General features: G+C 51.1%; 3 protein-coding genes across 9 annotated transcripts in view; 1 reads left to right on the forward strand and 2 right to left on the reverse strand.

Annotated features, from left to right (window-relative positions):
- Positions 1-4,789, reverse strand: part of FANCI (FA complementation group I) — a 102,062-nt gene extending 97,273 nt beyond the window's left edge. For all 3 annotated transcript variants that reach the window (XM_053223568.1, XM_053223567.1, XM_053223566.1), the window contains exon 1: positions 4,570-4,789. In XM_053223568.1, the coding sequence (XP_053079543.1) occupies positions 4,570-4,674 (105 nt within the window). In that variant the 5' untranslated portion in view covers positions 4,675-4,789. The remainder of the gene's footprint in view (positions 1-4,569) is intronic.
- Positions 708-13,126, forward strand: RLBP1 (retinaldehyde binding protein 1). 4 transcript variants are annotated; one of them, XM_053223571.1, is made up of 8 exons: positions 708-993; positions 3,629-3,723; positions 4,002-4,130; positions 5,342-5,546; positions 7,276-7,454; positions 10,533-10,691; positions 11,904-11,969; positions 12,289-13,126. In XM_053223571.1, exons 2-8 carry the CDS (start codon positions 3,712-3,714, stop codon positions 12,445-12,447), a joined length of 909 nt encoding a protein of 302 aa, XP_053079546.1. In that variant the 5' UTR covers positions 708-993; positions 3,629-3,711; the 3' UTR covers positions 12,448-13,126. The 4 variants fall into 4 exon arrangements, with proteins under 4 accessions (XP_053079546.1, XP_026923840.1, XP_014917436.2 ...); XM_027068039.2 differs by having other exon boundaries at positions 715-993; positions 11,859-11,969; positions 12,289-13,120; XM_015061950.3 differs by lacking the exon at positions 4,002-4,130 and having other exon boundaries at positions 718-993; positions 11,859-11,969; positions 12,289-13,119.
- A 4,206-nt stretch (positions 13,127-17,332) lies between these two features.
- Positions 17,333-26,258, reverse strand: part of ABHD2 (abhydrolase domain containing 2, acylglycerol lipase) — a 107,381-nt gene continuing 98,455 nt past the window's right edge. The window contains exon 11 of one of the 2 annotated variants that reach the window (XM_027068036.2): positions 17,333-17,487. In XM_027068036.2, the coding sequence (XP_026923837.1) occupies positions 17,477-17,487 (11 nt within the window). In that variant the 3' untranslated portion in view covers positions 17,333-17,476. Of the gene's footprint in view, positions 17,488-19,555; positions 25,439-26,258 lie in introns of those variants that run through there. The other variant, XM_027068035.2, reaches the window with a different exon arrangement.

The raw sequence follows: 26,258 nt of genomic DNA on the forward strand, positions 1-26,258 counted from the left end.
GCATTTATATTTTCTAAGTGCCAGGCACTGAACTAAGCACTTTTATCCTCACTAAAGCCATGAGCCTGTCCTCTAATTATATCCCTACTTCTCGGAGGAGGAAACTGAGTCACTGAGTGCTGAAGTCACTTTTCACAGCTAGAAGGTGCCAGAGTTAGGATTTAAAGGTGGGCGGTCACATTCCAAAGCAGGCTTTTATCACTCCGCCGTACTGCCTAGAAGGTGGGTCAGCCTGTCTGGCCCTCGTCCCACTCTGCCTTAACCAGCTACCTTTCCCAACTGACCCCACTCACTGTGCAGGTGACATCTACCACACCAGGTCCTGCTGGGCTGGGGAAGAGTGACAGGCCTTGGCTTTGCCACCGCTGCCACCGCATCCACAGTCACATTTAAAATATCCCTCCATCCGGGGGCAGCGGGGTGGCTCAGTTGGTTAAGCATCTGACTCTTGATCTCAGCTCAGGTCATGATCTCCTGATTCATGGGATCCCGCCCCATATCAGGCTCTGCGCTGAGGACAGAGTCTGCTTAGGATTTGTCTCTTTCTCTCTCTGCCCCTCCCCACCTCAAAATAAATAAACATCAAAAAAAAATTCTATCTCTTGCACGTCTTTCTCAGAACCCCTGCAACGAGAGACAGAGAGGGCAAGGAGGAGGGAATGGGGCTGGCCCACATCCCACCCCCACTGCCCGGCTTCCACATGGCTGAGCAGGAACTCAGGAGCAGACGCACACAAAAGAGGGCTTTGAGGTGGCTGCAGCTCGGCCCAGGCTGATCCCCCTCTCCCCCCTGGTGCCTCACTTGCCCCTATCTGGGCCTCCCTGTAAACCTGATTTAACAGGAAACTGTGGGCTTTGAGAAGTTCCTTGTGACACACTAATCCCAGCCTGCTGACCAGACCACGCCCCCAGCGGAGGCAACCTCCAGGCTCCCCGAGAAGGAGGAGGACACAGGCACCAGGTAGCCCTAAGGAGGAGCTGGTGACCTGGCAGGTAAGTCAGTAGCAGGGGTCTAGCTGGGCCAGGGAGCCCAGGACTGGGGTAAGGAGTCGGGGGGGGGTGCCTGTAAAACTGAAACCCACTGGCCATTCTCCATTTTGTGTCAGATCAACCTGATGGCAGATTTAGCAAATAAAAAGACAGGACACCCTGTTAAATGTGAATTTCAGAGGAACAACAGATACTTTTTTTTTAAGTATGTCCCATATATTGCATGGGATGTACTTACACTGCATAAGTAGTTGTTGTGCCTCTGAAATTGACATGTAATTGGGCATTCTGTGTTTTATCTGGCAACCCTAAATGGCAGGGAACAGCCTCAACGTGGAATGGTGACGAATGTTTTTTCGTGGTATACAGTTCATAAACCAGTATTTTAAAACCTCAAAATTAATTAGATTGGGCTTATTTAAAAAAGAATTGCAGTATTGACTTTAACCCTCTATTTCTAGGATCTAAGGTCTTGCCCTAATGATCTGCTTAACTGGCTGGGGGTATCCAGTCACTATCTCTCCTGTCTAAGCTCCAATTTGATAAGACTCTCTATTCCTGTTCCAGAAAAACCCAAGTGAGGCCACAAAGGATTGCAGTCTGTCTATCTCTGTGCCCACACATTTGGAAGTCTACTTGCCAGAGAGAAAGCTTAGATTTCATTCCTGTTGGTGGATTTCCTACCCTGGCTAGGGCTGGGGAGCAGCAGAGGCAGGGAATGGGAGATCTTCAGACATTCCCTGGGATCCCCCAAGCCTCTCTGGGCATGCTAGAGCAAAGATCAGTGTGATGCTAAGAAAGGGAAGGGAAGTTATGTTTTAGAGCAACACACTCACCGTGCTACGTACCTTACAGAAAGGATAGGATCGTCATTGCAACTCTATTTGGTAGGTACAGTTAGTATTCCCAATTTGCAGGTGAGGAAACTGAGGCTTAGAAATGTTAACTAACTTTCTGAAGGTCATACAGGTGGTAAATGAGAACTCCTGATTCGAACCCAAGTTTCTCTGACCCTAAAGGGTTTTCTGCGACATCCATTCCCCTAGGGAGTTTGCCTGGAGATGTCTCAGCTTTAGATTTTACAGCAGTGGTTTAAGCCCTACCTCTGCCACTTACCAATGGTGAATAGGTGACAAAACTGACCAGTGGGGACTGGATCAGTGACAGCTCCTTCAAGGCCCTGGGGTATTTAGGCAAGAAAGGAAAAGAAATCTGGGAACAGGAGAGCTATCTCCAAAAATACTCAGTGGGTTGAGCAGGTTGTCCTGTGGACAATGGATGAGATTTGTTCTGGTGGCCACGCATCGCTTCTGTGTACCTCATTTAATGTAACCTTCATAACCCTTCCATCTCCCTTTTACAGCGGACAACCAAGACTCAGGTTAAAGTACATAGTCTGCAAGTGGAAGAGACAGAATTTGAACCTAGGTCCAACTTTTGCCACAAGAGGCTGCCTCTCCATGCCTCTCGGTTAAGTCACAGCTGGGCTTAGCCTGATCCCTGGCTATTTCTGGTTGTGTGATCGTGAACAAGTCACTTATTCTCCCTGGAGTCTGTTTCCTCCTGTGTAAAATGGGGGGAATAATACCAGCTCTGGCTCTGAGATAATGGATTTGAAACTACTTAATGCATCACAAAGAACAGAACACACACCCAGTATTTTGATTATGTAACTAGTCCTCACCCGTGCAGAGCATGAATGCACCGAAGGGGCCATCCACCACCAGCCTGGGAAGTTTCTGGGATCCCCCTTTGGGCAGGAGAAAGAGGGCCACACCTAGCAGGAGGGATTGCCTTATCCTGCAGTGGTCATGTAATTTCAGAATGGAAGCCAAGGCTACTTTTTCCCTGGCTGGACCAACTCATCTTAAGAACTAGGGTTTGAGGTATTTTTGTATATATTCCTTCTCAAAGGAGAGTTTCCCAAAGTGTAACCCAAGGATCATTTTCTTCAGAGTCCTCTGGGACGCTGCTTTAAAATGCAGATTCCTGGGGCGCCTGGGTGGCTCAGTTGAGCTTCCGACTTCAGCTCAGGTCATGATCTTGCGGTCCGTGGGTTCGAGCCCCACATCGGGCTCTGTGCTGACAGCTCGGAGCCTGGAGCCTGCTTCGGATTCTGTGTCTCCCTCTCTCTGCCCCTCCCCCACTCATGCTCGCGCGCGCTCTCTCTCTCTCTCTCTCAAAAATAAATAAACATTAAAAAATTATTTTTTACATGAAAATATAGTGCAGATTCCTTGGCCTGCCCCAGTCCGGACCTCCTGAGTCAGAATCACAGAAGGCAGGGCTCAGGCACCTGCATTTAAAAAAGAAAAAATTTTTTTAATGTTTATTTGTATTTGAGAGAGACAGAGTATGAGTGGGGGAAGGGCAGAGAGAGAGGGAGACACAGAATCCGAAGCAGACTCCAGGCTCTGAGCTGTCAGCACAGAGCCCCATGCAGGGTTCAAACTCACAAACTGTGAAATCATGACCCGAGCCATCAGACGCTTAGCGACTGAGCCACCCAGGCGCCCCAGGCACTTATATTTCTAACAGATTCCTCTGGTGATTCTTAAGCACTCAAAAGTTGGAGATCCATTGTTCTGAGACGTAAGAGAACTGTCTTTCCAAAACGCTGCAGACTTGACTCTTACAGTCTAGGGAGGAGGCTGCCTGGAGAGGCCAGGACAGAAGCTGGGCCCTTCTTTTTCTGACACCTCTGAGACTTCCAGAAGCAGCATGTCAGAGGGGGTGAGTACCCCTGTGCCTTGGGTCTCCCCTCCATCTACCTTCCTTCCTCCACCCCCTTCCCTCTCCCCGTCTGTTTCTCTATTGTTTCGTCTGCTCAGGGTTAAGGGCATTCACCCACACAACCTCCCAGTGGTCCGTGACCCCACCCAGAGGGAGGAGGACATAGCAGTGACTTTGGACGGAAGTACTAATTTAGGGTCTGAGCAGGCCCACTCACCTGGCTTGCTCAGGCTGATGGGGGGCCTCTCCCTGTGTGTTCCTGACTTCTCTCTGCCCAGGTGGGCACATTCCGTGTGGTCCCTGAAGAGGAGCAGGAGCTCCGTGCCCAGCTGGAGCGGCTTACAACCAAGGACCATGGGCCTGTCTTTGGCCCGTGCAGCCAGCTCCCCCGCCACACCTTACAGAAGGTGAGGTGGCCCCGGGTACAGCGAGGGGAGGGCTGACAAGGGGGCGATGTTGACAGCATCCTCTCTCCTGTAGGAAGAAGGGTCCAGCCCTAGCTCTCCAGGTTACCCTGAACCTAATGGACCGGCCTGTTCTAGGGGGCCATCATCCTGGAGGTTAAGGCCATGGCAGCCACCTGGGCTGACCAGACACCTGGGCCAGCCTATTCCAAGACTATAGCACCAACAGAGTTCCCTGATGTCAATGCCGGAACCTAGGGCATCTGGACCGGGGATCATCCTAGACTCAGATGTGGGAACACTGGTTTGCAAGCGGTCCTGGGGAACAGAAATCCAACTGCTGCCCCCACCTGATAGCCAAGAGGCCTGGGTTCTAGAATCAGACCTACTTCCAACTTGCTGTGTGACCTCGAGCAAGTTGCTTTCCCTCTCCGGATCTTACCTTATGAGAAGGTTGTTGGAGCAGCTCAGAGCGCATCAGACCGTGCTCAGTGGAGAGTGGTCGAGCTGTCCTGGAACTGAGCTGAGCCTGGGCTCCTGCTTCCATCTCTGCTGCTGCCCCTGGACACCTCAAGGGAGATGAGCTCCCCCAGATCAGAGTCCCCCCTCCTTTGCCTTCCCCTTGCTCTTGCTGTCCAAGGACAGAGCTGCCGGAGGAGGCACGCTGAAGAGCTCTCCAGGCGCAGCCTAGGGGAGGAGAGTGAGGCTCGGCGGCGGGGGCAAGGAGGGGGCGGGCTGCTATCTGTCCTTACCTTTGTCTTTGAGATCAGAATTATGCCTGGGGAGCTGCCAGCCCGAGTGGGAGTCTCAGCTCCACCCCCTCCTGCCTGGATGACCTTCACCTCTATGGGCCTCAGCTGGCTCCTCCTGAGGCATGGTGCTAGAATACCCACTTTCTGGTGACTTGTTGTGGCCCGAGGTATTTAGCAGAGTGCTGTGTGAGGGTTCCAAGAAGCGTCATTAGGAACGTTTGCACCTTTGGCGGTCTCCTGCCAACAAACCCAGGAGGCGCGGTTTGACCCGATTTTCTGCGAATGTAATGGGCCGCGAGAGGTGCCGCCGGGGCAGGTGGCGGCTCTTGGGGGGCAGGGGAGCGACGGCCCCAGCGGCAACCCCTCCGTCCCTTCTGCCAGTCTGGCACCGGTAGGACAGCCCCCACGTGCGCGCCTTGCGCCCGATGTGTGACTCGCCGCCTCCACCCCACCCTGTTCCAGGCCAAGGACGAGCTGAATGAGAGGGAGGAGACCCGGGAGGACGTGGTTCGAGAGCTGCAGGAGCTGGTGCAGGCGGAGGCGGCGTCTGGGCAGGAGCTGGCCCGGGCGGTGGCCGAGAGGGTGCAGGGGAGAGACAGCGCCTTCTTCATGCGCTTCATCCGCGCGCGCAAGTTCCACGTGGGGCGCGCCTACGAGCTGCTCCGAGGTGAGCCCGCGCCCCGAGGTGAGCCCGCGCGGGAGGGACAGCCTGCAGCGGGGAGGTGGGGAGGCTGGTGTTGGCTCTCACCCAGGCGCTGAGGAGGCTGCCCCCTCCATCCCCCCTCCCTTTTCCTGCCCTGTGAGAGTCAGCCTCCCCGAGCCTCCTTATCCTTACCCGCAAAATGGGTGTGTGAACTAACTGGCCGCCGAGATCCCTTTCAGCTCCGACAGCAATGAATGAGTGTGGCCGCACCACGTGCCCAGAGAGCCGGCTCCTCTCTCCCAGTTCTGGGACTCACTTGATAGACCTGAGTCGCCCCGATTGCGCGCCCAGGCAGGAGCGCCTTCCCCTCACTCCTACCCCAACCTAGGCGTGGGCTCTGGAGGGCGGCAGGAAAGGTGGCTATGTGTGCAGAGCGGAACTGGGGATGGCACCAGCCCTGGGAAGGAGCCCTGAGGACAGGGCGGCCCAGGCCCTGCTGGCTGGCGGAAGACGAGTTTCCCAAGGAAATGAAATCCTCAGTGCTGGTGGAGAGAAGGGGTATCTAGCAGGTCCTCCCGCAGGTCAACCATTCTCCTTTTCTTCCTTCTTCCTTCCCCGAATGTTAATTCCCTCCCGTGATGTGCCAACCACTCTTATTTATTATATTAAAAAAAATTTTAATGTTATTTTTGAGAGAGGGACAGCGTCTGAGGACGGGGGGCAGAGAGAGAGGGAGACACAGAATGCGAAGCAGGCTCCAGGCTCCGAGCTGTCAGCACAGAGCCCGACACGGGGCTTGAACTCTTGAACAGTGAGATCATGACCTGAGCCCAAGTTGGACGCTTGACCGACTGAGCCATCCAGGTGCCCCTGCCAACCACTCTTTTAGGCCAAAGGATGCAGCAGAGAACAAAGCAGACAAGACGTCTGCCTTGCTGGACTTCATGCTCTATTGGTGGAAATCACAAACCAGAGAGATAAAATTACATAGACTGTGTAAGAAGGGATAATGAGGAAAAATAAAGGAAGTGGATATAAAGAACTGAGGGGTTGAAGTTTTAGGGAAAGCGACCAGGAAGGCTCCAGTGCAAAGGGGACTTTTGAAGAACATGGGAAAGGAGATAACCTGGGGGAGGAGCAATAGGGCAGAGAGGGGAGGCCTTGGGGGTGTACCCAGGATGCCGTAGGACTGTAGGACCGGTGAGGGGGGCAGGGGCATTCCCTAGGCAAATGCTGCCCAAACACCTCCCTGGGCCTGGCCTCCCAGGGTTCAGTGGTAGAGACAAACCACGGACTTGTTCAGGGTGGGTGACGGTGGGGTTTGTGGGGGGTGGAAGTGTTTCTGGAATCTGGAAGGTCCTTTGCATTCTGCTTGGGGTTGAGGTTTTCTCTTGGGGTCTTTTCCCCACCCCTACTCAGCTAACCCTGGGCCCACCTGGAAAAAGCTAACCCTCTGCCCGTAGGCAAGAGGAAATCACAAATGTAATAGTCGTCTTCAGGTTTAGGATTACACGTCACGCTTGCACGGTTTACAAATGGTGTTCATACCTAGAATCTTGCTTGGTTACTGCAGCAGTTTGGTGAGATAGGCCAATGTTTTCCTCCACAAGGGACTCAAAAGGTTGAGGATCCTGCATCAACACACAGGATGCACGTTGAGGAGCCGGGCAGGAGTCCAGGCCTCTGGAATCTTTCTGTGCCAGTCCCAGATGGGCAGGCTCCCTGAGGGGCTCTTCTGCTCTCCCTCCGCCAGGCTACGTGAACTTCCGGCTGCAGTACCCTGAGCTCTTTGATAGCCTGTCCCTGGAGGCCGTGCGCTGCACCGTGGAGGCTGGCTACCCTGGTGTCCTCTCCAGTCGGGACAAGTATGGCCGAGTGGTCATGCTCTTCAACATCGAGAACTGGGACAGTGAAGAAATCACCTTCGATGAGGTCAGTGGGGGCTCGCCTGGCTCCCTCCCATCCCCTGGGCTGGGTTCCCCTCCCTCAAACCTGGCCTCTTCTGGACCCTCATTCCTGGCTCCCCAGGGGGCTAGGGTCTGTTGGGGAGGGGGAAAGGCCGGCCTTTTTCTGGGCAGGGGAGAATTCCTGGGGTGTGCCACGGCAGCTGGAAAACCTAGAAGCCTCCCAGGAGGGGCCCACTGGCCCATACATGACTGCCCCCTGGCGTTCCTGCCACATGGGCGTGACAGCTGTGGGTCAGCCCTGCCAAACGCTGAAGGCTGGGGGCGACACACACAACAGGGATTAATTGACTGTGGACTGGGAGAGATTCTGGAAAGCCCAGGTTTCAACCTACTGACCAGCCTGAGGTCTCTGCATATATTTATTTATTTCACCGTATGACTTGGAGAATATGCTTTTTTTTAAATTTCCTTTTTAAAATCATGCTATGTTATTTTTTTCATCATGATAAGTGTGCTCTTTAAAAAATTTTTTTTTTCAACGTTTATTTATTTTTGGGACAGAGAGAGACAGAGCATGAACGGGGGAGGGGCAGAGAGAGAGGGAGACACAGAATCGGAAACAGGCTCCAGGCTCTGAGCCATCAGCCCAGAGCCCGATGCTGGGCTCAAACTCACGGACCGCGAGATCGTGACCTGCCTGAAGTTGGACACTTAACCGACTGCGCCACCCAGGCGCCCCGATAAGTGTGCTCTTTAATCGCCATCCCTTATATCACCCATCCCCTCCCACTTCCCCCTCTGGTGACCAGCAGTGAAGAGTCTGTTTCTTGGTTTGCCCCCCCCCCTTCTCTTTTTTCCCCTTTGCTCATTTGTTTTGTTTCTTCAGTTCCACCTATGAGTGAGATTGTCTGGTATTTGTCTTTCTCTGACTTACTTAGCGTAATACTCTGTATTTCCAACCATGTTGTTGCATGTGATAAGATTTCATTCTTTTTTTATGAATGGGTTATATTCCATTATATAGACACCACATCTTTATCCATTCATCCATCGACAGACACTTAGGCTGCCTCCATAGTTTGGTTGTTGTACATAATGCTGCAATAAACATAGTGGTGCGTGTATCCCTTTGAATTAGTGTTTTTGTATTTTTTGGTTTCTGCATTTATATATATATGTGTGTGATTTTGTTTGTCAAGCCCTTAAGAGAGCTACCCTAGGTGGGTGAATTAGGGTTTGTCTTGGGAGACATGTGCCACCAAGCCTTAAAAAAATTGTACATACTCACTTTAGAAGATGCTGTCTAGCTGTCCTGACATCATTTCTTGAGGAGTTCATCCTTTTTCCCAATGATTTGAGATCTTTGTCAGTCTATATTTTCATATATATTTGGGTCTATTTCTGGACTTATATTCTGTGTCATTGGTTTCTGTCTATTCATGCTCCAAGACCACACTGTATTTGTGTGTGTGTGTGTGTGTTTAAGGTTTTATTTTTAAGTAATCTCTACACCCAGCACGGGGCTCGATCTTAACGACTGTGGGATCGCGTGTGACCTGAGCCGAAATCAAGAGTTGGACACCCAACCGACTGAGCTATCCAGGAGCCCCTCATTAAATTTGTCTTAAGTGTTGCTGTAAATGGGGCTTTTTCTGCCATTATATCTTCTGATTGGTTATTGTTTGTATATATGAGGATTATTGTTTTAGTATATTAATTTTATATTCTGAATTCTTTTTGTTACTTATGTTAATTTTAGAATTGATTCTCTCGGGTTTTCTAAGAATGCTGTCATATTATTGTAAATAGAGATGATAGTTTTTCTTTCCCTTTTCTATTTATGCCTCTTACTTATTTATTTTTTTTTTTCACTTTGTTGCATTGGCTAACGCCTGTAACAGAGAGTTAAATGGTGGTAGAGGTGAAGTGCTTATCTTGTCCCTGATCTTATCAGGGATACCTATGGTGTTTTACACTAATTAAGATACTGGCTTTAGGACTGAGTGTGTGTGTGTGTGTGTGTGTGTGTAAAAGACTTTAAAATAGTTCTCTTTCTTTCTTTCTTTTTTGGTGTAAAAAGGTGATTTTATTAAAGCACGGGGCGGGGGGAGGGGACAGGACTCATGGGCAAAAAGAGCTGCCAAAAATATTTCTTCTTGGGGTACCCAGCTGGCTTAGTCGGTAGAGTATGTGACTCTTGATTCAGGGTTGTGAGTTTGAGCCCCGTGTTGGTTGTAGAGATCACTTAAAAATAAAATCTTAAAGGGGGCACCTGGGTGGCTCAGTCAGTTAAACATCTGACTTTGGCTCAGTTCATGATCTCACCATTTCTGAGCTTGAGCCCCTATTGGGCTGTCTGCTCTCAGCACAGAGCCCACTTTGGATTCTCTGTCCCCCTCTCTGTCTGCCCTTCCCCCACTCACATTCTCTCTCCCTCTCTCTCTCTCAAAAATAAACAAAACATTTAAAATAAAATAAAATCTTTAGTATATGTGCTGCCAAAGCGAGCACAAAATAAAATAAAATCTTTAAAACTATTTAAAGAATACTTTTTTCTTATTATATAAATGATATCTGCATATCGAAAATGCAAAAAAACCAGAAATTAAAAATCATCCACGATTTACCACCCAGAGATTTCTGTCATTGACATCCTTCCAATCCACTTTTTCTAGAAACACACATACACATGCACACGTACACATATTTTTTCCTATAAAAATGGGATCACACTCTACAATAATACGTCATGAACGAATATTTTGCTCTGTAATTCATATGTATATAATTTTAACTGCTCCAGAATATTTCATGGCATGAACGTACCATAACTTCACCAGTCCTTTATTGTTGGACATTTAGGTTGTTTCCAGTGTTTCTACCCTTATAAGGGTATGGGGATAAACACCCTAGCATCTAACCATGGATATGACATTCAAGGTTATTTTCTTGGGACACAGCCACGGAGGTGGAATGTTCCAGTTTAAAGCCTGTGACAAATTACCTCCAGTAAGGGATGCGCCGGTTAGCTCTCCCCCTCAGGACCTTAAGCCTTAATTATCTTTGCAGTTGGGTTTTACAGCCTTTTCATTCTGTGTCTAAGATCTTGCAGGCATATTGTTTCATCCTGGAGAAGCTACTAGAGAATGAGGAGACTCAGATTAATGGCTTCTGCATCGTTGAGAACTTCAAGGGCTTTACCATGCAGCAGGCTGCCGGACTCCGGGCTTCCGATCTCAGGAAAATGGTAGACATGCTCCAGGTGGGGCCTCAGAGCTCTGTCCCGTGGGGGCCTCTCACAGGGCAGGAGGCTGGGAGGCTGGGCCCAGTCTCCTGGTTTAACCGTGCGGGAAAGGACCTAAAAGGAGGACCACCAAGCTCCCTAGTGAGCGATGGCAGCCACGAGCGCTTGCATGGTGGCCAGCAGTGAGCCACGCACACTCGTTAATTCCTTAACTCCTTGAGAACAGTCCCTCCCCTCTTCCCCATTTCATTTTACAAACCTCAGAACCGGGGCTCAGAGGTTCGAGTGACTTCTCAAGGTCGTAAAACCCTAAAGTGGCAGAGGTCAGACTTGAACCTACACCGTCTGACCTAGAATCCCGTTCTCCGTCCACATATGTCACACTGACTCTCTCTGAAGGTGACTTTGTCCCAAGAAATGGATTATCACTAATGTCCCCGACAACTCGGTCCAGTATATGCTGACGTGTCAGAAGTCCTTTCTCAGAGCTAACCCTAAATCTGCTTTATGCTTTATGTGTATCTGGGAAAGGAGGGGTGGGAGATGGGGGTCTGGGGGGCGCGCTGAAGGATAGTGAGACATGACAGTAGTGTCCCTGGGGTTTATAATAGTTTCCAGGCCGCTCAGCAGGCTAATGGGTGTGAAAAAACTCAGGTCACCTAAAAACCATTTCATTAAAAAAATTTTTTTTAATGTTTATATTTTTGAGAGAGAGAGAGAGAGAGAGAGAGAGAGAGAGAGAGAGAGCGCGCATGAGCAGGGGAGGGGCAGGGAGAGAGGGAGACCCAGAATCTGAAGCAGGCTCCAGCCTGTCAGCACAGAGCCCGACGCGGGGCTTGAACTCACGAACTGTAAGATCATGCCTTGAGCCGAAGTCAGATGCTTCCCCGACTGAACCACCCAGGTGCCCCTCATTTCTTTATTCCACCAAATAACGGCAAGGTTCGGTGCATCAGCAGGGAGAGGGCGGGGGTGCCTGGCCTCCGGGGCTTTCTCCCTGCAGTTTGGAGCCCCGGCGAAGCCAAGGTGCTGGCCCGGGGATGGAACCTTTGGTGTGCTGTCCTTCGGGGCAAACTATGTGGTGAGGCAGGGCTGTCCTCCAGCCATGGGGAGAGGCAGAGGGGGAGTGCGTGGGAGCCTCTGAGGGCCCCGCGGCCATGGGTGGGGCGCTCTCTGCCTCTGCAGGACTCCTTCCCAGCCCGGTTTAAAGCCGTCCACTTCATCCACCAGCCGTGGTACTTCACCACGACCTACAACATGGTCAAGCCCTTCTTGAAGAGCAAGCTGCTGGAAAGGGTGAGGGCACGGGGCCACATGGGGAGGGTGCCCAGTGCTTATCTGGTGAGCGCGTGAGCGCGTGGTGGTGTTGTTGGTAGCAGGAGAGAGTTCACCAGACAAGGGGGACGACCGTGGGAGGAGGTGGAGGGGACCCCACGGGAGCCCTCCTCAGACTCCGTGCCACGGTCCTGAGCTGAGTGACAGCACACCGTGGAGGAGGACACCACCAGGCAGGGAGGGCACGCTGTGCCTTTCTCCTCCTGTCCCTTTCCTCCCCTCCGTCCCCGGCCTTAGGGTACCCCCCCTACTCAGCTCTGTCTCCCCTGCTTCCCTACAGGTCTTTGTCCATGGAGATGACCTCTCTGGCTTCTTCCAGGAGATCGATGAGGACATCCTGCCCGCCGACTTTGGGGGCACATTGCCCAAGTATGATGGCAAGGCGGTCGCTGAGCAGCTCTTTGGCCCCCGGCCTCAAGCCGACAACACAGCCTTCTGAGGACTGACGTCTCCGGCTGTGCAACCTGTAGTTAGCATCCCGGGCTCTCCTCGGCCGTCCTGGCCCCAGGAGGTTGGGAAAAGGGCTGCCTGAGGTGGTTCCTCTGCTCCTCCCTGTGCTTGGATGAGTTCAGGTGTCACCCTCCTCCCAAGTTCAGGGACGATAAAGCAGGGGGAGTTCCCTTGGACAAGAAGAATTGGGGGCAGTTATATTCCCACAGCCTCTGAAGCTCAGAACAGTGACTTGCTCGGGGTTGAGTTTCAAAAACTCTTCTAATTAAGCCTCTCGATGATTTCCTTTCTAGCAGTGTTGCCTCTCAGGGTCTGTGAAAACAGGCAAAGAGGCTGATTTGTAGGTCTCTCCCCTGCCTAAATAAATAAATAAATAAATTTAATTAAAGGATAAAAGAGTGGGGGATATAAAATTATCTGGCAAACATGGCAATTTTGGTGACTGGTAGGCAGGTGAGGGGGTTTCCATATGGAATTCTGGGATTTCTGTGGAAGCAGCTTCGAAGTGGCTCCATTTTGTGGTAGCCTGGTCCCCTCAGTCGGGGGCAGTGTGATGTGTGCAGTGATGGTCCAGAACTTGGATCCCCTTCCAGAGTGACAGTTGTGTCCCCTCCTGTTTGGGGTCTCCCCACCAAAGGCGCTCTCCTCTAGCCCCCTTGCCTGTACTGGTAGGGTGGTTTTTTAATGTTTATTTACTTTAGAGAGAGAGAGAGAATGAGCAGGGGAGGGGCAGAGAGAGAGGGAGACACAGAATCCAAAGCAGGTTCCAGGCTCCACACTGTCAGCACAGAGCCCAGCTGGGAGCTCGAACTCGTGAACCGCGAGATCATGGCCTGAGCCGAAGGCAGTCCCTTAAACGACTGAGTCACCCAGGTGCCCCGTCATCTGTACATGTAGGTAAAACTACCAGTCTCTGGGGCACCTGGGTGGCTCAGTAGGTTAAGTGTCTGCCTTCCGCTCAGGTCATGATCTCGAGGTTCGTGAGTTCGAGCCCTGAGTCAGGCTCCGTGCTGACTGTGGTCTCTGCCATTCCTGCGTGCACATGCTCGCTCTCACTCTCTCTCTCTCTCTAAAAAAAAAAAAAAAAAAAAGGATGTATAGATGATGTCTCTGAGTACTCTCGTCCTAATGTTAATCGGTGAAAGTTCTTTGCAGCCTGAGGCACTCTACTGTGATGAACTTTGATTTTCCAGCTGTGCATCTTTTGACACATGCAAATGCTTTCCGTCTGTAAAGTTGGCTTTCCTCAAGTGGTGATTTTTGAGCATGCTCATTTCTTTTTTCTTAAAGTTTCTTTGTTTTGAGAGAGAGAGAGAGTGCACATGCAGGCAAGTCGGGTAGGGAGAGAGAGAGAGCGAGAGCGAGAGAGAGAAAATCTCAAGCAGGCTCCAAGCTGTCAGCGCAGAGCCCAAGGCCGGGCTTGAACTCACGAACGGTGAGATGATGACCTGGGCAGAAGTCAGACACTTAACTGACTGAGTCACCAAGGCGCCCCAAGCGTGTTCATTTCTACCAATGAGACTCCCCGTTAGAGGCCCCCGTCTGCTGAGCGTGCCGCTCTCTCGGAGAAGGACTGGCTGCTGGACACCGGGCGTGCGGTCATCGATACTCCTCCCGAGATCCTCCACTGATGTTCCTTGTTCCTGTAGACGGATGCTTGTTCCCATAGTTTAGCCAGTGTGGTGGGTGAGGGTTGGCTGGCCCAGCTGCCCCCCGCCCCCCGGAGTGACCCCAGTGATCATCGCAGGGCTTTTCCACTCTTGCCCCTCCTTGTGGGCATGAAGCACCCTTGGTACTGAACCCACTTTTTGGGAAAGGACCTTCAGCTATTCACTGGGCTGCAGGTTCAATCCAGTCCCATCTGCTTTCACTCCAGGAATTTTTCTTTTTATTTCTTTTTATTTTTTAAAGCTTTTTTAAAAATACATTTTTTTTAATGTTTATTTTGAGAGAGAGAGACTGAGAGCGAGTGGAGGAGGAGCAGAGAGAGAGGGAGACACGGAATCAGAAGCAGGTTCCAGGCTCTGAGCTGTCAGCACAGAGCCCGACGTGGGCTTGAACCCATGAACTGCGAGATCATGACCTCGGCTGAAGTCGGATGCTTAACCGACTGAGCCCCCCAGGCTTCCCGCTCCAGGAATTTTTCTGATCCACTGAGCATCCTTGTTCTTGTTTTCCGGTGTGGGTATGTATATACATGTACACGTATATGTGAATGTACATATATATGCATTTATTTCTTATACCCCTTCTTTCATTTCTAGGGTTTGCAGTTATGTTCATCACCCCAGTAACTTCCTTCTTTATAATGTTCCCAGTCGACAATCCATGGTCATAAATGATATATACCTAAGACTTCTGAGCTGGAGGAGGAACCACAGCAAATTATCGTGGGTGGAGGGGTGGGAGGCTTGACCAGGGAGGATTTTCCCCAAACCCTTTTTTGCAAACTCTTCAAAAACCCTTTGAAAGGCGAGGGCCCCCCTTTCCACATCAAATCTTTTCATGTGACTCTCGTATTTAAGCTGGAAAGAGTGGAGCTGCTCTGGTTGTACCCCAAGGGATCTCCTAGGACATCTAGAGCTGCGAAAGTATTTCAAGAATGAGGGCATGAACCACGGTGCGTCGGTGCTGAGGAGTCAAGTGATAAGAGAACGGAGACTTGCATTGGCCAGGATGGGGGGCACTGGCGACCATAGGGTAGAGGTAGAGGGTAGAGTGGGGGCGGGGTTGAGGCGGAGTTAAAGACATTTTTAAAGCTTTCAAGATATACTTTGAATTCTTTTGTGAAAGAGTTGTATCCCAAATCTGAGGGAAACAGAGGCTGATCCCTCTTGCGTGACTCCTATCTTTCCCTTGGCCCCCAGTTGCGAGAAGTCCTTGTAGACGCGGCCCAGGCCCACCCTCTGATTAGTAGGGGCTCTAATTTACAAATGAGATCAGGATGTGGAGAAAACCGGCAGGCAGATGCTGACCAGGAAGCTCTTGGGGCAGCATTAATTCTCAACTAAGATCCAAATGGATCATTGGGGTCTCCGCTGCGGTCAGCAGGGCTAGCGCCTTAACTTGGGGCTGGGCTCTGACAAGGAAGGCTGTGTGGTTGGGACCCAGTGAGTGAGCTCCGACTGTGGGCTGGCATCGCCCCCTGCTGGTCTTGCCCTGGTACTGCCTCTCCAGGCACAGAGACCAGCCCCCACAGGAAAGAGACGTGGGCAGCTGGGCCAGACCTTTGTCCAGGAAGGTGGTGCCACTTTTGGGAGAATGTGTCTGAGGACCATAAAGGTTAATGTTCAGCCTCGCAAAATCCCAGCCGCCTGCATGCTGGTTTCCTATATGCGGCCACCACCGCCACAGCCATGAGAGGGAAAGAGAGACAATAAAATACTCTCTTGAAAACCACCAAGTATGGAACGGGGGACGATGAAACCTGAATTTTATGATAGCCACTTGCTGCCCTCAACAGCTTTCTTTCCGGAGACATCTGGGATGAGGCAGGAATCATGCCACCTAGGAGTAACTCGAACAAAGCAAGGGTTTTCCAAGTCCCAACCATGCACTTCTGCCATCCTCACGTGGGTCTTCGGGGAATATTGTCAGCAGATGGGGGCAATTTGTTAAGGTGTGGGTGGAGGCCTCCGTAGGGAAATGGGCCACCAGCTTCAGAGAGCCTTGAATGAGACTGGCTACACCGCTCAGTCTCTGGTTTACCTAGGGGGATGCTGGAGGAATCCAATGCCACCTGGCGGTCGGCAAAGCTTGGGGGAAGAGGGATGCATGGGTCTTAAACTAGCCAGGAAAAGGGCTGAAGAGGCACCTGAGGGGTGAACTGGACCATCTTTCATCCCACTTACTGTGGTGGGCGTGGCTCTGGTGTTGCTGGGTCTAGAAGCTCACAGGATCCTCAGGACCCTCACTATGTAAAGTGGGGTCCCGCCAGGGTGGTGTCTGGGCCACTTGGGAGCTTGCTAGCCGTGCAGAATCTTAGGCCTCCCTCACCTCGGATCTGCTGAATTAGAATCTAAGTTTTAATGAGATCCCTGCAGGCTGGAGTTACCTGGGCAGCTTTGAAACTTCCAGGCCTGGGCCCCATCCCCAGAGACTCTGATGTTCTTGGTCTGGGGTGTGGCCTGGGCACGAAGAGCTCTCCAGGCTTCCCAGGTGGCTCAAACGTGCATGGCTCCAAGGCCTGTGTGCCGACATACGGAGGAGGTGAGGATATGGAGGAATTCACCCGGGGAACGTTTTAATATCTAAGGATTTGTACGCGAACTTTGCACTTGGCTCTTCTTTCCTGAGCGGAGAGGACAGAGGAGGAGGGCTGCAAAACGCCCCTGTGGGAAGGCAGCAGCTCATGGTGGCTATCCGGCCCAGAATCAGAGCAATTTCCTCCCTGGGGGCTGTGCCCAGAGGCTGCCCGGCCTTCAGGCAGGAAGTGTGTGGGCGGGTGCACTTGCGTTCCCAAGGTGACCATCCAAAGGCAGGAACAGATGCGGATCAGGGTTTGATGATGACCGCCAGGCCCGGGAATGTTTTTAAAAACCGTTTCCAGGCCCAGCTCAGCTTTCCCAGTGGGCCAAGCAGTTAAGACATCCCAGCTGGAGTTGCACATTCTTTTCGTCTGGTTTCTACACTGTCCCAGGAGGTGATGTGTGAATGGGAACCAAGGAGACAAAGCCAGACCACTGCCCCAAAACAACACTAGCACTTTGAAAAATATTCTTTTATTTGATCCTCTCAATATCCAGAGATAGGCATTCTTGTAAGTATTCCCATCTTACAGGCAAACCTCCCCCCTCCCCCCAAAAACCTGAGGTTAAATCTTGCTCAGGATCAGAGAGCCAGGAAGTGGCTAGGATGGGGCCTTAACCAGTAACTCTGGCTCCAAATCCATTTGGCCCCATCACTACTCACGCTTTGCATCAGATGTTTTATTTCTGGGCGTGGGGGAAGTATGGGTAGGAAGGGAATAGGAACAATGAAATTAGAACTTGATTTATCCCAGGCCAGTGTCACCATCATCAGAGGTAACCTTAGGAGGAAACCAAACTGTTTTCAGTAGAGATGCTGGTTATTTCTTAAAAAATTTTTTTTACCGTTTATTTTTGAGAGAGACAGACACAGAGTGCAAGCAGGGGAGGGGCAGAGAGAGAGGGAGACACAGAATCCAAAGTGGGCTCCAGGCTCTGAGCTGCCAGCACCGAGCCCAAGGTGGGGCTCGAACCCACAAACTGTGAGATCATGACCTGAGGGGAAGTCGATGCTTAACACACTGAGCCACCCAGGCGCCCCGCTGGGTATTTCTAAAGGGGGTAGAAAAAGCATGAATCAAAATGAAGTTCTGGGTGCACACAGCCACAAGGTGAGGGGGTTTTAACTTCTTCCCTTTGGGGAGAGATTCATCGGTTCAAGGCCAAACTGCCTGTAATGTCTTCCCAACCGCTCAGATACTGATAACCTCTAAGGGGGATCCCCAAGAGAGAAATGAGGAGGAAGGCTGGCATACGTACAGAGAACCATCCAGTTAGGTGTTTGGTCCTTGCCCTGGGAAAGTACTCCCTAATAGGGCTAGGGCAGAGGGGCCTGTTAACAAAAAGTATCATAAAAAATAGCACCACTGGATGGCGAGTGATTGTAGGTAAATGTCACCGAGCACAAATCCAAAGGGCTGCCTCCGGAGAGGCTCAGCCACGTGCCGACCACACTGGGAAGCTGTCGGCATCAACCAACCTGACACCCTGGACCGGAAACCTCTTCCATATGGTACTTTTCATAGGCAGTATTCTTTGCGAGTTGGTTTTCTTGGATCACAATAATCTGGCTATTTTGTGGGTGTAAGGAAGTGGAGGAATCTTGCTTACTAGGGAGGGACGCGCTCTGAAACCTGGAACTGGGCATTCTCCGGTCATGTGACTGCACATCCTCCAAAACCAACACTCCCTACCCCAGCTTGCCGGTCAAAGGTTTTGCACAGCCGAGGAGGGAAGAAAACTGGGAGGGCGTGGACTAGCACAACTCTCCTGGTGGGGCCAGTCCCTGGCCCTGAAGACCCTTAGCTTGGATTCAGATACAAAGGAGAAGAAACCACTGCCACCAATCAGTTCACCCAGTATCATCTTAATTTAGGGGATGTTCATGCAATCCATCCTTCCTTCCTTCCTTCCTTCCTTCCTTCCTTCCTTCCTTCCTTCCTTCCCTTCCTTCCTTTCCTTCCTTCCCTCCCTCCCTCCCTCCCTTCCTTCCTTCCTTCCTTCCTTCCTTCCTTCCTTCCTTCCTTCCTTCCTTCCTTTTCTTCCTTCCTTCCTTCCTTCATAGTTTATTTACTTGGGGGGGGGGGTAGGGATGGGCAGAGAAAGAGGGAGAAAGAGTCCCAAGCAGGCTCCACACTGTCAGTGCAGCGCCTGATGCAGGGCTCAGTCTCATGAGAGAGTGTGAGATCATGACCTGAACCACCCAGAGTCAGATGCTTAACCGACTGAGTCACCCAGGTGCCCCTCACTCAGTCTTTTCAAAGAACACTGTGAGAAAAGCATACAAATCATGCATGGCACCCACCATTTACATGTCCCCTTACATTGTGTCTACAAGGGTCACTCTAGACAGCAAGTGATTACGGTGTTGGTATCTCACGCCCAGGCCTTCTTGCTCAGAAAGGCTGGGGTTGGTCATTTCTTTGGTATTTGTTTGCAAGACTGGGTGAAAAGCACTTGTGATAAGAACTCAGCGTTTTGCCCATTTCCTTCAAGTTCACATTTGGCGAAGGCACCAGAAGAATCCATCCATCCATCCATCCATCCATCCATCCATCCATCCATTTATTTGACGTTTATTTACTTATTCTGAGAGAGAAAGGGAGAATGTATGCGCGTGCATGCGCATAAGCAGAGGCGGGGCAGAGAGACAGAGAGAGAGACAGAGAATCCCAAGGAGGCTCCGTGTTATCAGGGCAGAGCCCGACTTGGGGCTCGATTCCACCAACCATGAGATCATGACCTGAGCCGAAATCAAGAGTTGGACTCAACCGACTGAGCCACCCAGGCGCCCCAGGAAGAATCCTTTTAGACAGAAACTCTTATTGTGCAAAGGACACACAGCCATGCTACAGTTTTAGCCTTTTATTTTTTTTAAGTAAAGAAATTCCATTGAATCAAAGATAACAAAATTACAGTTTTTGTTTGTAATGATCTTCGTTTACCACCACACAGAATCAAAATAGAGCCCAAAGGAATATGGGAACATAAAATGATCAAGGACACCATTGTTTAGTATAATTTCTTAATAAAGGTAAATATCCTCATATTTAGAAAAAATTGCATTGCTAGTTGCAAATCTTAAACGCCTCTGTGCTGGAGGATCCTGTATTTCCCCCCCAAAATCCGGCAGCACGGAGGCCGTCAGAACACAAACTCAAAAACACATGATTTTCAGGGCAGCATTTTATGTTTCAGGAAAATCAAACAAAACAAAATCAAAACAAAACAGACAAAAATTAGGAATGCGAAAGTGATGGTTCTCAAAAATCAATCTGGAAGCAGATCTGCCAACAGAAGAACGTGGTTGACCGAGTCCAACCGGAAAAAGGAGAGATGGCCCCTGCTCCCCATCCCACCCCCCGCCCCTGGTGTTGCTAAGGCAGCTGCATTGGCAGAAGTCAAAAGCTCAGGTACAGTGGAGGTCTTCCTGAGGCAGTGGGGAGAGGCCCGGGTCATCTGGAACTGGTGTGGAGAGGTGACAGGATTCTACACGGACTTGTGCTTTAGGACAACTGAAGAGGCCAAAACAAAAGCCAGACAAAACCGAAGTCCTATGCCCAGGATGAGCCAAGTCCCTGGGAACAGTCTGGGAGAGAAGCGGCTGGCGTGGGGACCGAGGGGGGTGGCAAGGACTCCCGTCAATGACTTGGGCTCCTCAACGTGGGTGGTCTAGAAGGAGAATGCCCGTGGAGATGAAGGGTATTTCTGCAGGGGCTATACATGGACAGTCCCCGACTTATGGCAATAGTAGATTTCTTGGCTAATGGGGACCAGAAGCGGGGAGAAAGTAGGTTATAGATTTCATTACTAATTGACCGGAGTCAAGGTGAAAGACAACCCACTGGTTAGAAATTGACTCCAGCTTGTTCATTAGAGATACACGAACGCTTTCCCCACATACATGCCAGGAAAAACAGTTCGGGGTGGGGTGGGGTGGGGGGCTGACTCTTCCAGAAGGGGCAGCTGTCTATTGTCTGGGAGTATGGGAATGGCCGGTGAGCTGGGCTCTGCAGTCTGCTTCTAAGGGCCGCTTGGGGAGGATGCCTGGGTGGCATCCGGGGGCGGCAGCAGCAGTGAGGCAGGCCCGAGGAAGCAGCTTTAGTTTTGGAGAGCGTTCCGGTTCCCACTGCCAGCAGGGGCCGGTGCCCCTTCCCTCGGCGTCAAATGCAATTTGGCAAAAGCAATCCTAGTTTATGAAGAAGGGGGGTCCTTCCTTCTGCTTAGATAACAGAGGGAGGAAAAAAACCTTTCCCTCAACTGCTTGGCCTCTAAATGCCACAGACAGGCCACTTTTCATGGCTTTGTGAAGCATCCAAGTAGTCCAAAGTGGCTCCGAAGAACAGAGCGAGGCCGGGAAGGAAGAGAGGCATCGGAGGACGAGACGTTTGGCCAGTTGTGAACCACGCGTGCTGTCGAGGGGTGAGGGGTGGGGGGTGGGGGGGGGAGCTAACGTAACAAGGAACTCACAGGCCACACGAAGGGATTCTCTGGTTTTGCTGTGGCTTTGCTTCGAACTTCCACGGCAGATTTTAAATTCCAGTGCCGCACTATTGTTGGAACAGCAGGGGATACTCTACAGGCAAAGTAAGGCCTTCTGGGCACAGAGAACAATTCCAGGCGATGCTGTGGTGAATTGCTTTTTAATAACTCTCCTGTCCTGCCTGGAGGATAGAGCCCTGAGTTCTCTGGACTCCACGTGACGTTTCAGGGGTCTTTCCTTGAGCTCTACGAATCGACGCCACAGGAAAAGAAAAGCCTCTCACATCTCAGACATCTGCTTGCCTGGCAAACACCAACAAGAACACATGCATTGTTCCCCTGGAGCTGGCAGAAGGGATCTCAAGTCACACAGTTACAAAGAGAGCTCTCATTCAGATGCCAGGCATATAAGCTCAGCTATCCAGAAAGCTCAGCTTTAATGAAGACTGTAGTTTCAGAATGAAAGCCTGAGCGGGAAGGATTTCTGCCCCGGGAAATAAGACTATGAATCTCAATGCTGTGAATCACACAGAAGGCTGGGGACATTCGCCTAGTTCCAATGGTCAGCACCTGTCCCAGTCACAAGACCACCCTCGGGACAGCAAGGGTACTGAGATGCCGGCGGAGAGTCGAAAGAGAAGCCAGTCAGACACAGGGCTTTGGGCAACATCGAGGGTCTTCAGCAGAAGTTCCCTCTGTCCGAGTCCCCCCAAGATGACGCTGGAGCCTGGACGCAGCCACTGCCATTTGCAAGGATGGGTCCTCAGGCAAATGGTGTGTAAATAGGTGAATGGTCTTAGAGGCGGTCTAAGGTGAGGGAACTGGGGCTCAGAGAGGTGAAGTGGTTGCCCGCAATCCAGCCTGAATTAGAGACAATCAGGACAAGAACCTGGGTCTCTTGGACCCTGGTCCCCTACCACGAGGTCAAGTAAGGGCACACTCCTATTCAGCCCTGTTTCACCTCTTACGGTACGTCACCGGGTTCCTCGCAAGCGTAAGGTGCCAAAGAGAGGTGCAAATACATTGACCACAAACCACTTCCTGCTTTCCTTCCGCTCTGGAATCACTGGTGCAAACTCACCGCAGAGAAGAGAAGAGCTTTTCCTGAAGTCTGTTTAACCTCCTTGTGACACAAGGTATCAAGGAGACTTGACGCCATTTTCCAGGTAATCTTAATTTGACCCGGATCAGTTGCTCACAAGGTGCCTTCTAACCCTTTAAGAGGCCGAGAGTACGGCAGAAATGCGGGTGCCTCCCGCCCGTGGTGTTTCATGTGTCGATGTGTTACCCCTGCAACAGGACTGGCTAGGTCCACGCAAGTTATATCTTTATTCTGATTTTAAGACATAATGTTCAAATGATGTTTGAACATTCGGCCTTGTTTCAAGCCAGACGGGACCTTCATCAGCAATGAATGGCTTCAGGAAGACACGCAAAGAAAGCTGCAGGAAGGAAAAGGCTGACCTACATATAAAATGCCGCTCCCTTGTCTATTAGGCAGGTTTGCATCTCCGTAAATTCAATGCCTCTGTGCTCTCATTCAGGGACAAACAAAAATTTTCCTGTAAGACCGCCACGGTCACATTCTCATTTCCATGCCTGAGAGCCTGAAGCCTGAACAAAGGACTTCAGTTGATCTCATGTGAGCCAAAATGGAATGTGAGTGCCATTCAGAGTCACACACAGAAAGATTTCAGCTGGGACAGGGCCCCCACGCTCCCCTGGGGTAAATTCCGGTCGTGTGGCGACCAAGGCCTGGCCCCAACCCCTGCCTCAACTCCATGGGGCCCCAGGGACTTCTGGTCCCCCTCCAGAACTGGTGTCTTTTCTCTTCCTGAATGGGGCGGGTACCTGGCCACTGCTTTGTCAGAACAGGTCAAGAGATGTGACCTAAGGCAAAGGCACCCCTTGCTTCCCGGGATGGTGATTCAGCCCCACTTAGATATTGCTTCGTTTACCTAATTTCACAAAAGGTCTTGAGAAACAAAGGGAGCAGTGGGAAACAGGACTGTGAATCTTCTAGGTTACAGCTGTGTGATAGGGTGGAGGGAAAAGCAAGAGGGGAGGGGCCAGCTTCCAAATTGAGGGGGTAGATGATAAAGTGCCAATCTGTGCTAAAAGAACACGGAAAGGAAATGCACTAGAAACGTAACGGTTGGGCGCAAAAGTCACAATGATGAATCTGGCGTGTGTGAGAAAGCACACCACCACAATGTGGAGACCACAGAAATCTCCATCTTTTGAGACAGCGGCTGCTTTTGATGTTATTAATTAGGATGATCTGGTGATTGTCAGAAAACTTCAGGTTACAGACGTGACTGTCACAGCCACTTGGACCGACGCCCAGAAGACATCCACCTGCAACCCTGAGGGGCGTATCTAGGCCCTGGCTCCCTTTACCCCTGAAACATCCACACAGACCCGCTATTTATAATCCTGTCTGTCCTGGAGCAAAGGAGATGAAGCAGGGACATTAAAAAAAAAAAAAAAAAAAAAAAGTATCCAGACAATTTCACTCACAGTTCCATTTAGTTCCAGATAGCAACTGCCGATTTTTCAAAGTGCAGGGTTTTTAGATATTCAAGTACCACAGGACTGGAGGAAAGGAGTACTTGAAAACTCGAATAACATTTTCATTTGAAAAGACACACTTTGGAAAGATCTCTCCAACAGACTGTAAATATAGGCTATTAAATTAAAAATCTGGTTTCAAAATAACACCCTTTTTGGTTGGAAAGATCTTTCTCCAAACTCAGATCCAGCTTTTGAACTATTCGGTATCAAAAGCCAGAACTAGAAAGACTTGGGTTAAAAAAGTAAAATGATAATCGAATGTTTAAAAAAACCCCAAAACACCACTTTATACGAAAATGAGGGACAGGGGAAAAAAAAAAAAAGGCGAATGATGACATCTACAGGAGGCCTCCCTGAAAGGATGCTCTTTCTCTCAGACCTCAGTGAGCTGAGTTTGTCATGGATCTTTAGGACCGGCAGTGACCTCGGCAATCCACCTGGTTCAAGTCCCCTGTTTTACACGTGAAGAAACTGAAGTTCAAGGGACTTTTCCAGGGTCATACAGCCAGTAAAAAGCAGAGTCTGGCGTAGCCCAAACTTTACTCCCTGCCAGGCCCTCTTCTGAGACATCACGCTGTGATTACACAAGGCAGCTGCACGAGGACAGGCCTTGATCGATACTTTGGAGGCCCCTGGGAGCCAAGAGACACGTCTACCTGTAAATTTCCGTAAAATGAGCTACGAGATGTTTCTAATTTAAAGGCCCCGCAGAACAGTGTTTCCCAAATTTGCCTGGTGGTGAGGATCACCAGGGGCACTGGCCAAAAATTAAAATCTCCAGACCCCTTCCCGGACCCACTGAATCGGCCTCTCCCAGGGGAGGGACCTGGGAGGCTGAATTTTCAACAAGTGCCCCAGGTAATTCTCATCATCGGCAAAAGTGTGGGAGACTGCCTTAGAAGACTGTAAGGGAGAAACCTGGCTCGTGACTCAAGAGAACTTTCTTGGCCACGTAAGAGGCCAGACTGCAGTGTGGGAGGCCCGGGCGCTTGGGCTCCCAAGCCAACCTGCATCGTCAGCATCGGCTTAGGTTGGCGAGCACTTTTCAGGCTCTACATAAGGACACATACAACCACCGCAAAATAGCATACATCTTCACTGCTCTGGGGGACAAGCCTTTCGACTGGCAAAGCAAAACTGCTGTTCAGACACATTTTTCATAGGGAAACTAGATGTAATTGGCTTAAGAGCAATCAAATGCCGAGACTGGGACAGGAGGGTGAGAATCCTGTCGCTAGTCACCGTGGAGAACAAGGCGGTGGAGAAAACCAGTAACTAAGCACAAAAATAGGCTGGAGCCCCCAGGGACTGGCCGCCTGCTCCAGCGCAGGTGTGCCTGGTGGGTGGTCCCCGCTGATGGTGTGAGGTCAGATCCAGGTCACTGAGGGAGGTGGGGGGTTGGGGGGGGGGACCTGAAACAGCCGGTGATGGACGCGGGTTCCAGGGGAGGCAGCTGGAGCGCGCCGCAGTCCGGGAGGCCTCACTCCAGGTCGGCCTCCACCTGCTCCGTGTCAGAGCACTGAGACTTGTTCCGCTCCCACTGGCAGATGGCGTTGGCATACTCCACCACCAGCTTATCCATCCACGTCAGGGGCTCGGGGAACAGCACGGAACCCTCAAAGAAGCCCAGGTGGCCCCCGTGCAGAGGCAGCACAAGCATGACGTTCTCCCGTTTCTCTGCGGGGGGGAAGGCAGCTGAGTGAGTCACCGTCTGGCGCGCTCCAAGGCAGGATGTGCCAAAGGGCGCCGGCCAGGGTGGGCCCGGGCTTTCCCCACGGGTGAAGGTCACCAAGAGGATGTACTTGACTTCTCCTCACTCTGCCTCATTCACCAGAGTGAGAGGGAGATGAGGCGGGTGGCCAAGGCCGTGGGATCTAGCAGGTACTGGAACAGCTTGGCTTTGGGGCGGAATGGGCACCGGCTTAAGCAACACTTTGAAATCCAGAGGGTTCTCAGACTCGGGTGTATGTTAGAATCACCTGGGGTGACAGAGAGGGAGAGAGCACGCACGCGCGGGTGCACAGGTCTCGCTAAAGCTCCCCAGGTGATTTGATTATACAGCCAGATGCTTCAAATCTGACCGTGCCTCCAAATCCGGGCTGTCACCTTACAATGCACCTTAATACGCCAGGTGGAAAAGCTGACATTCTGCATTTCTAACCAGCTCCCAGGTGACGCCGAAGCTACCGGTGGGGGCCAGGCTTTGAGGAGGGATTCACGGCATGTATGCTGTTATTTTTACTTCAGCGGAGTCAATGTTCTTTCATGACAGACACTTCTCGTTTGAGACTAAAACAGAACTTAAAGCTGACCATGCCCAGCGCCGCTAACCTGGAGCCTGACTTCAGGAGTCCACACGTGGGCTAGTCCCGCGTGGGCTTGGAGGGGCCATTAGTGAAGATGGGGCAAGACGGGCAGCCATGTGTGGCCAGGGACCACGGAAAAAAATGTCTGTCTTCCCAGGGGGACCGACTGGCAGGGGCCCGGCTGCTCCAGG

The sequence above is a fragment of the Acinonyx jubatus genome, chromosome B3 (genome assembly GCF_027475565.1).
Source record: "Acinonyx jubatus isolate Ajub_Pintada_27869175 chromosome B3, VMU_Ajub_asm_v1.0, whole genome shotgun sequence".
Lineage (NCBI taxonomy): Eukaryota > Metazoa > Chordata > Mammalia > Carnivora > Felidae > Acinonyx > Acinonyx jubatus.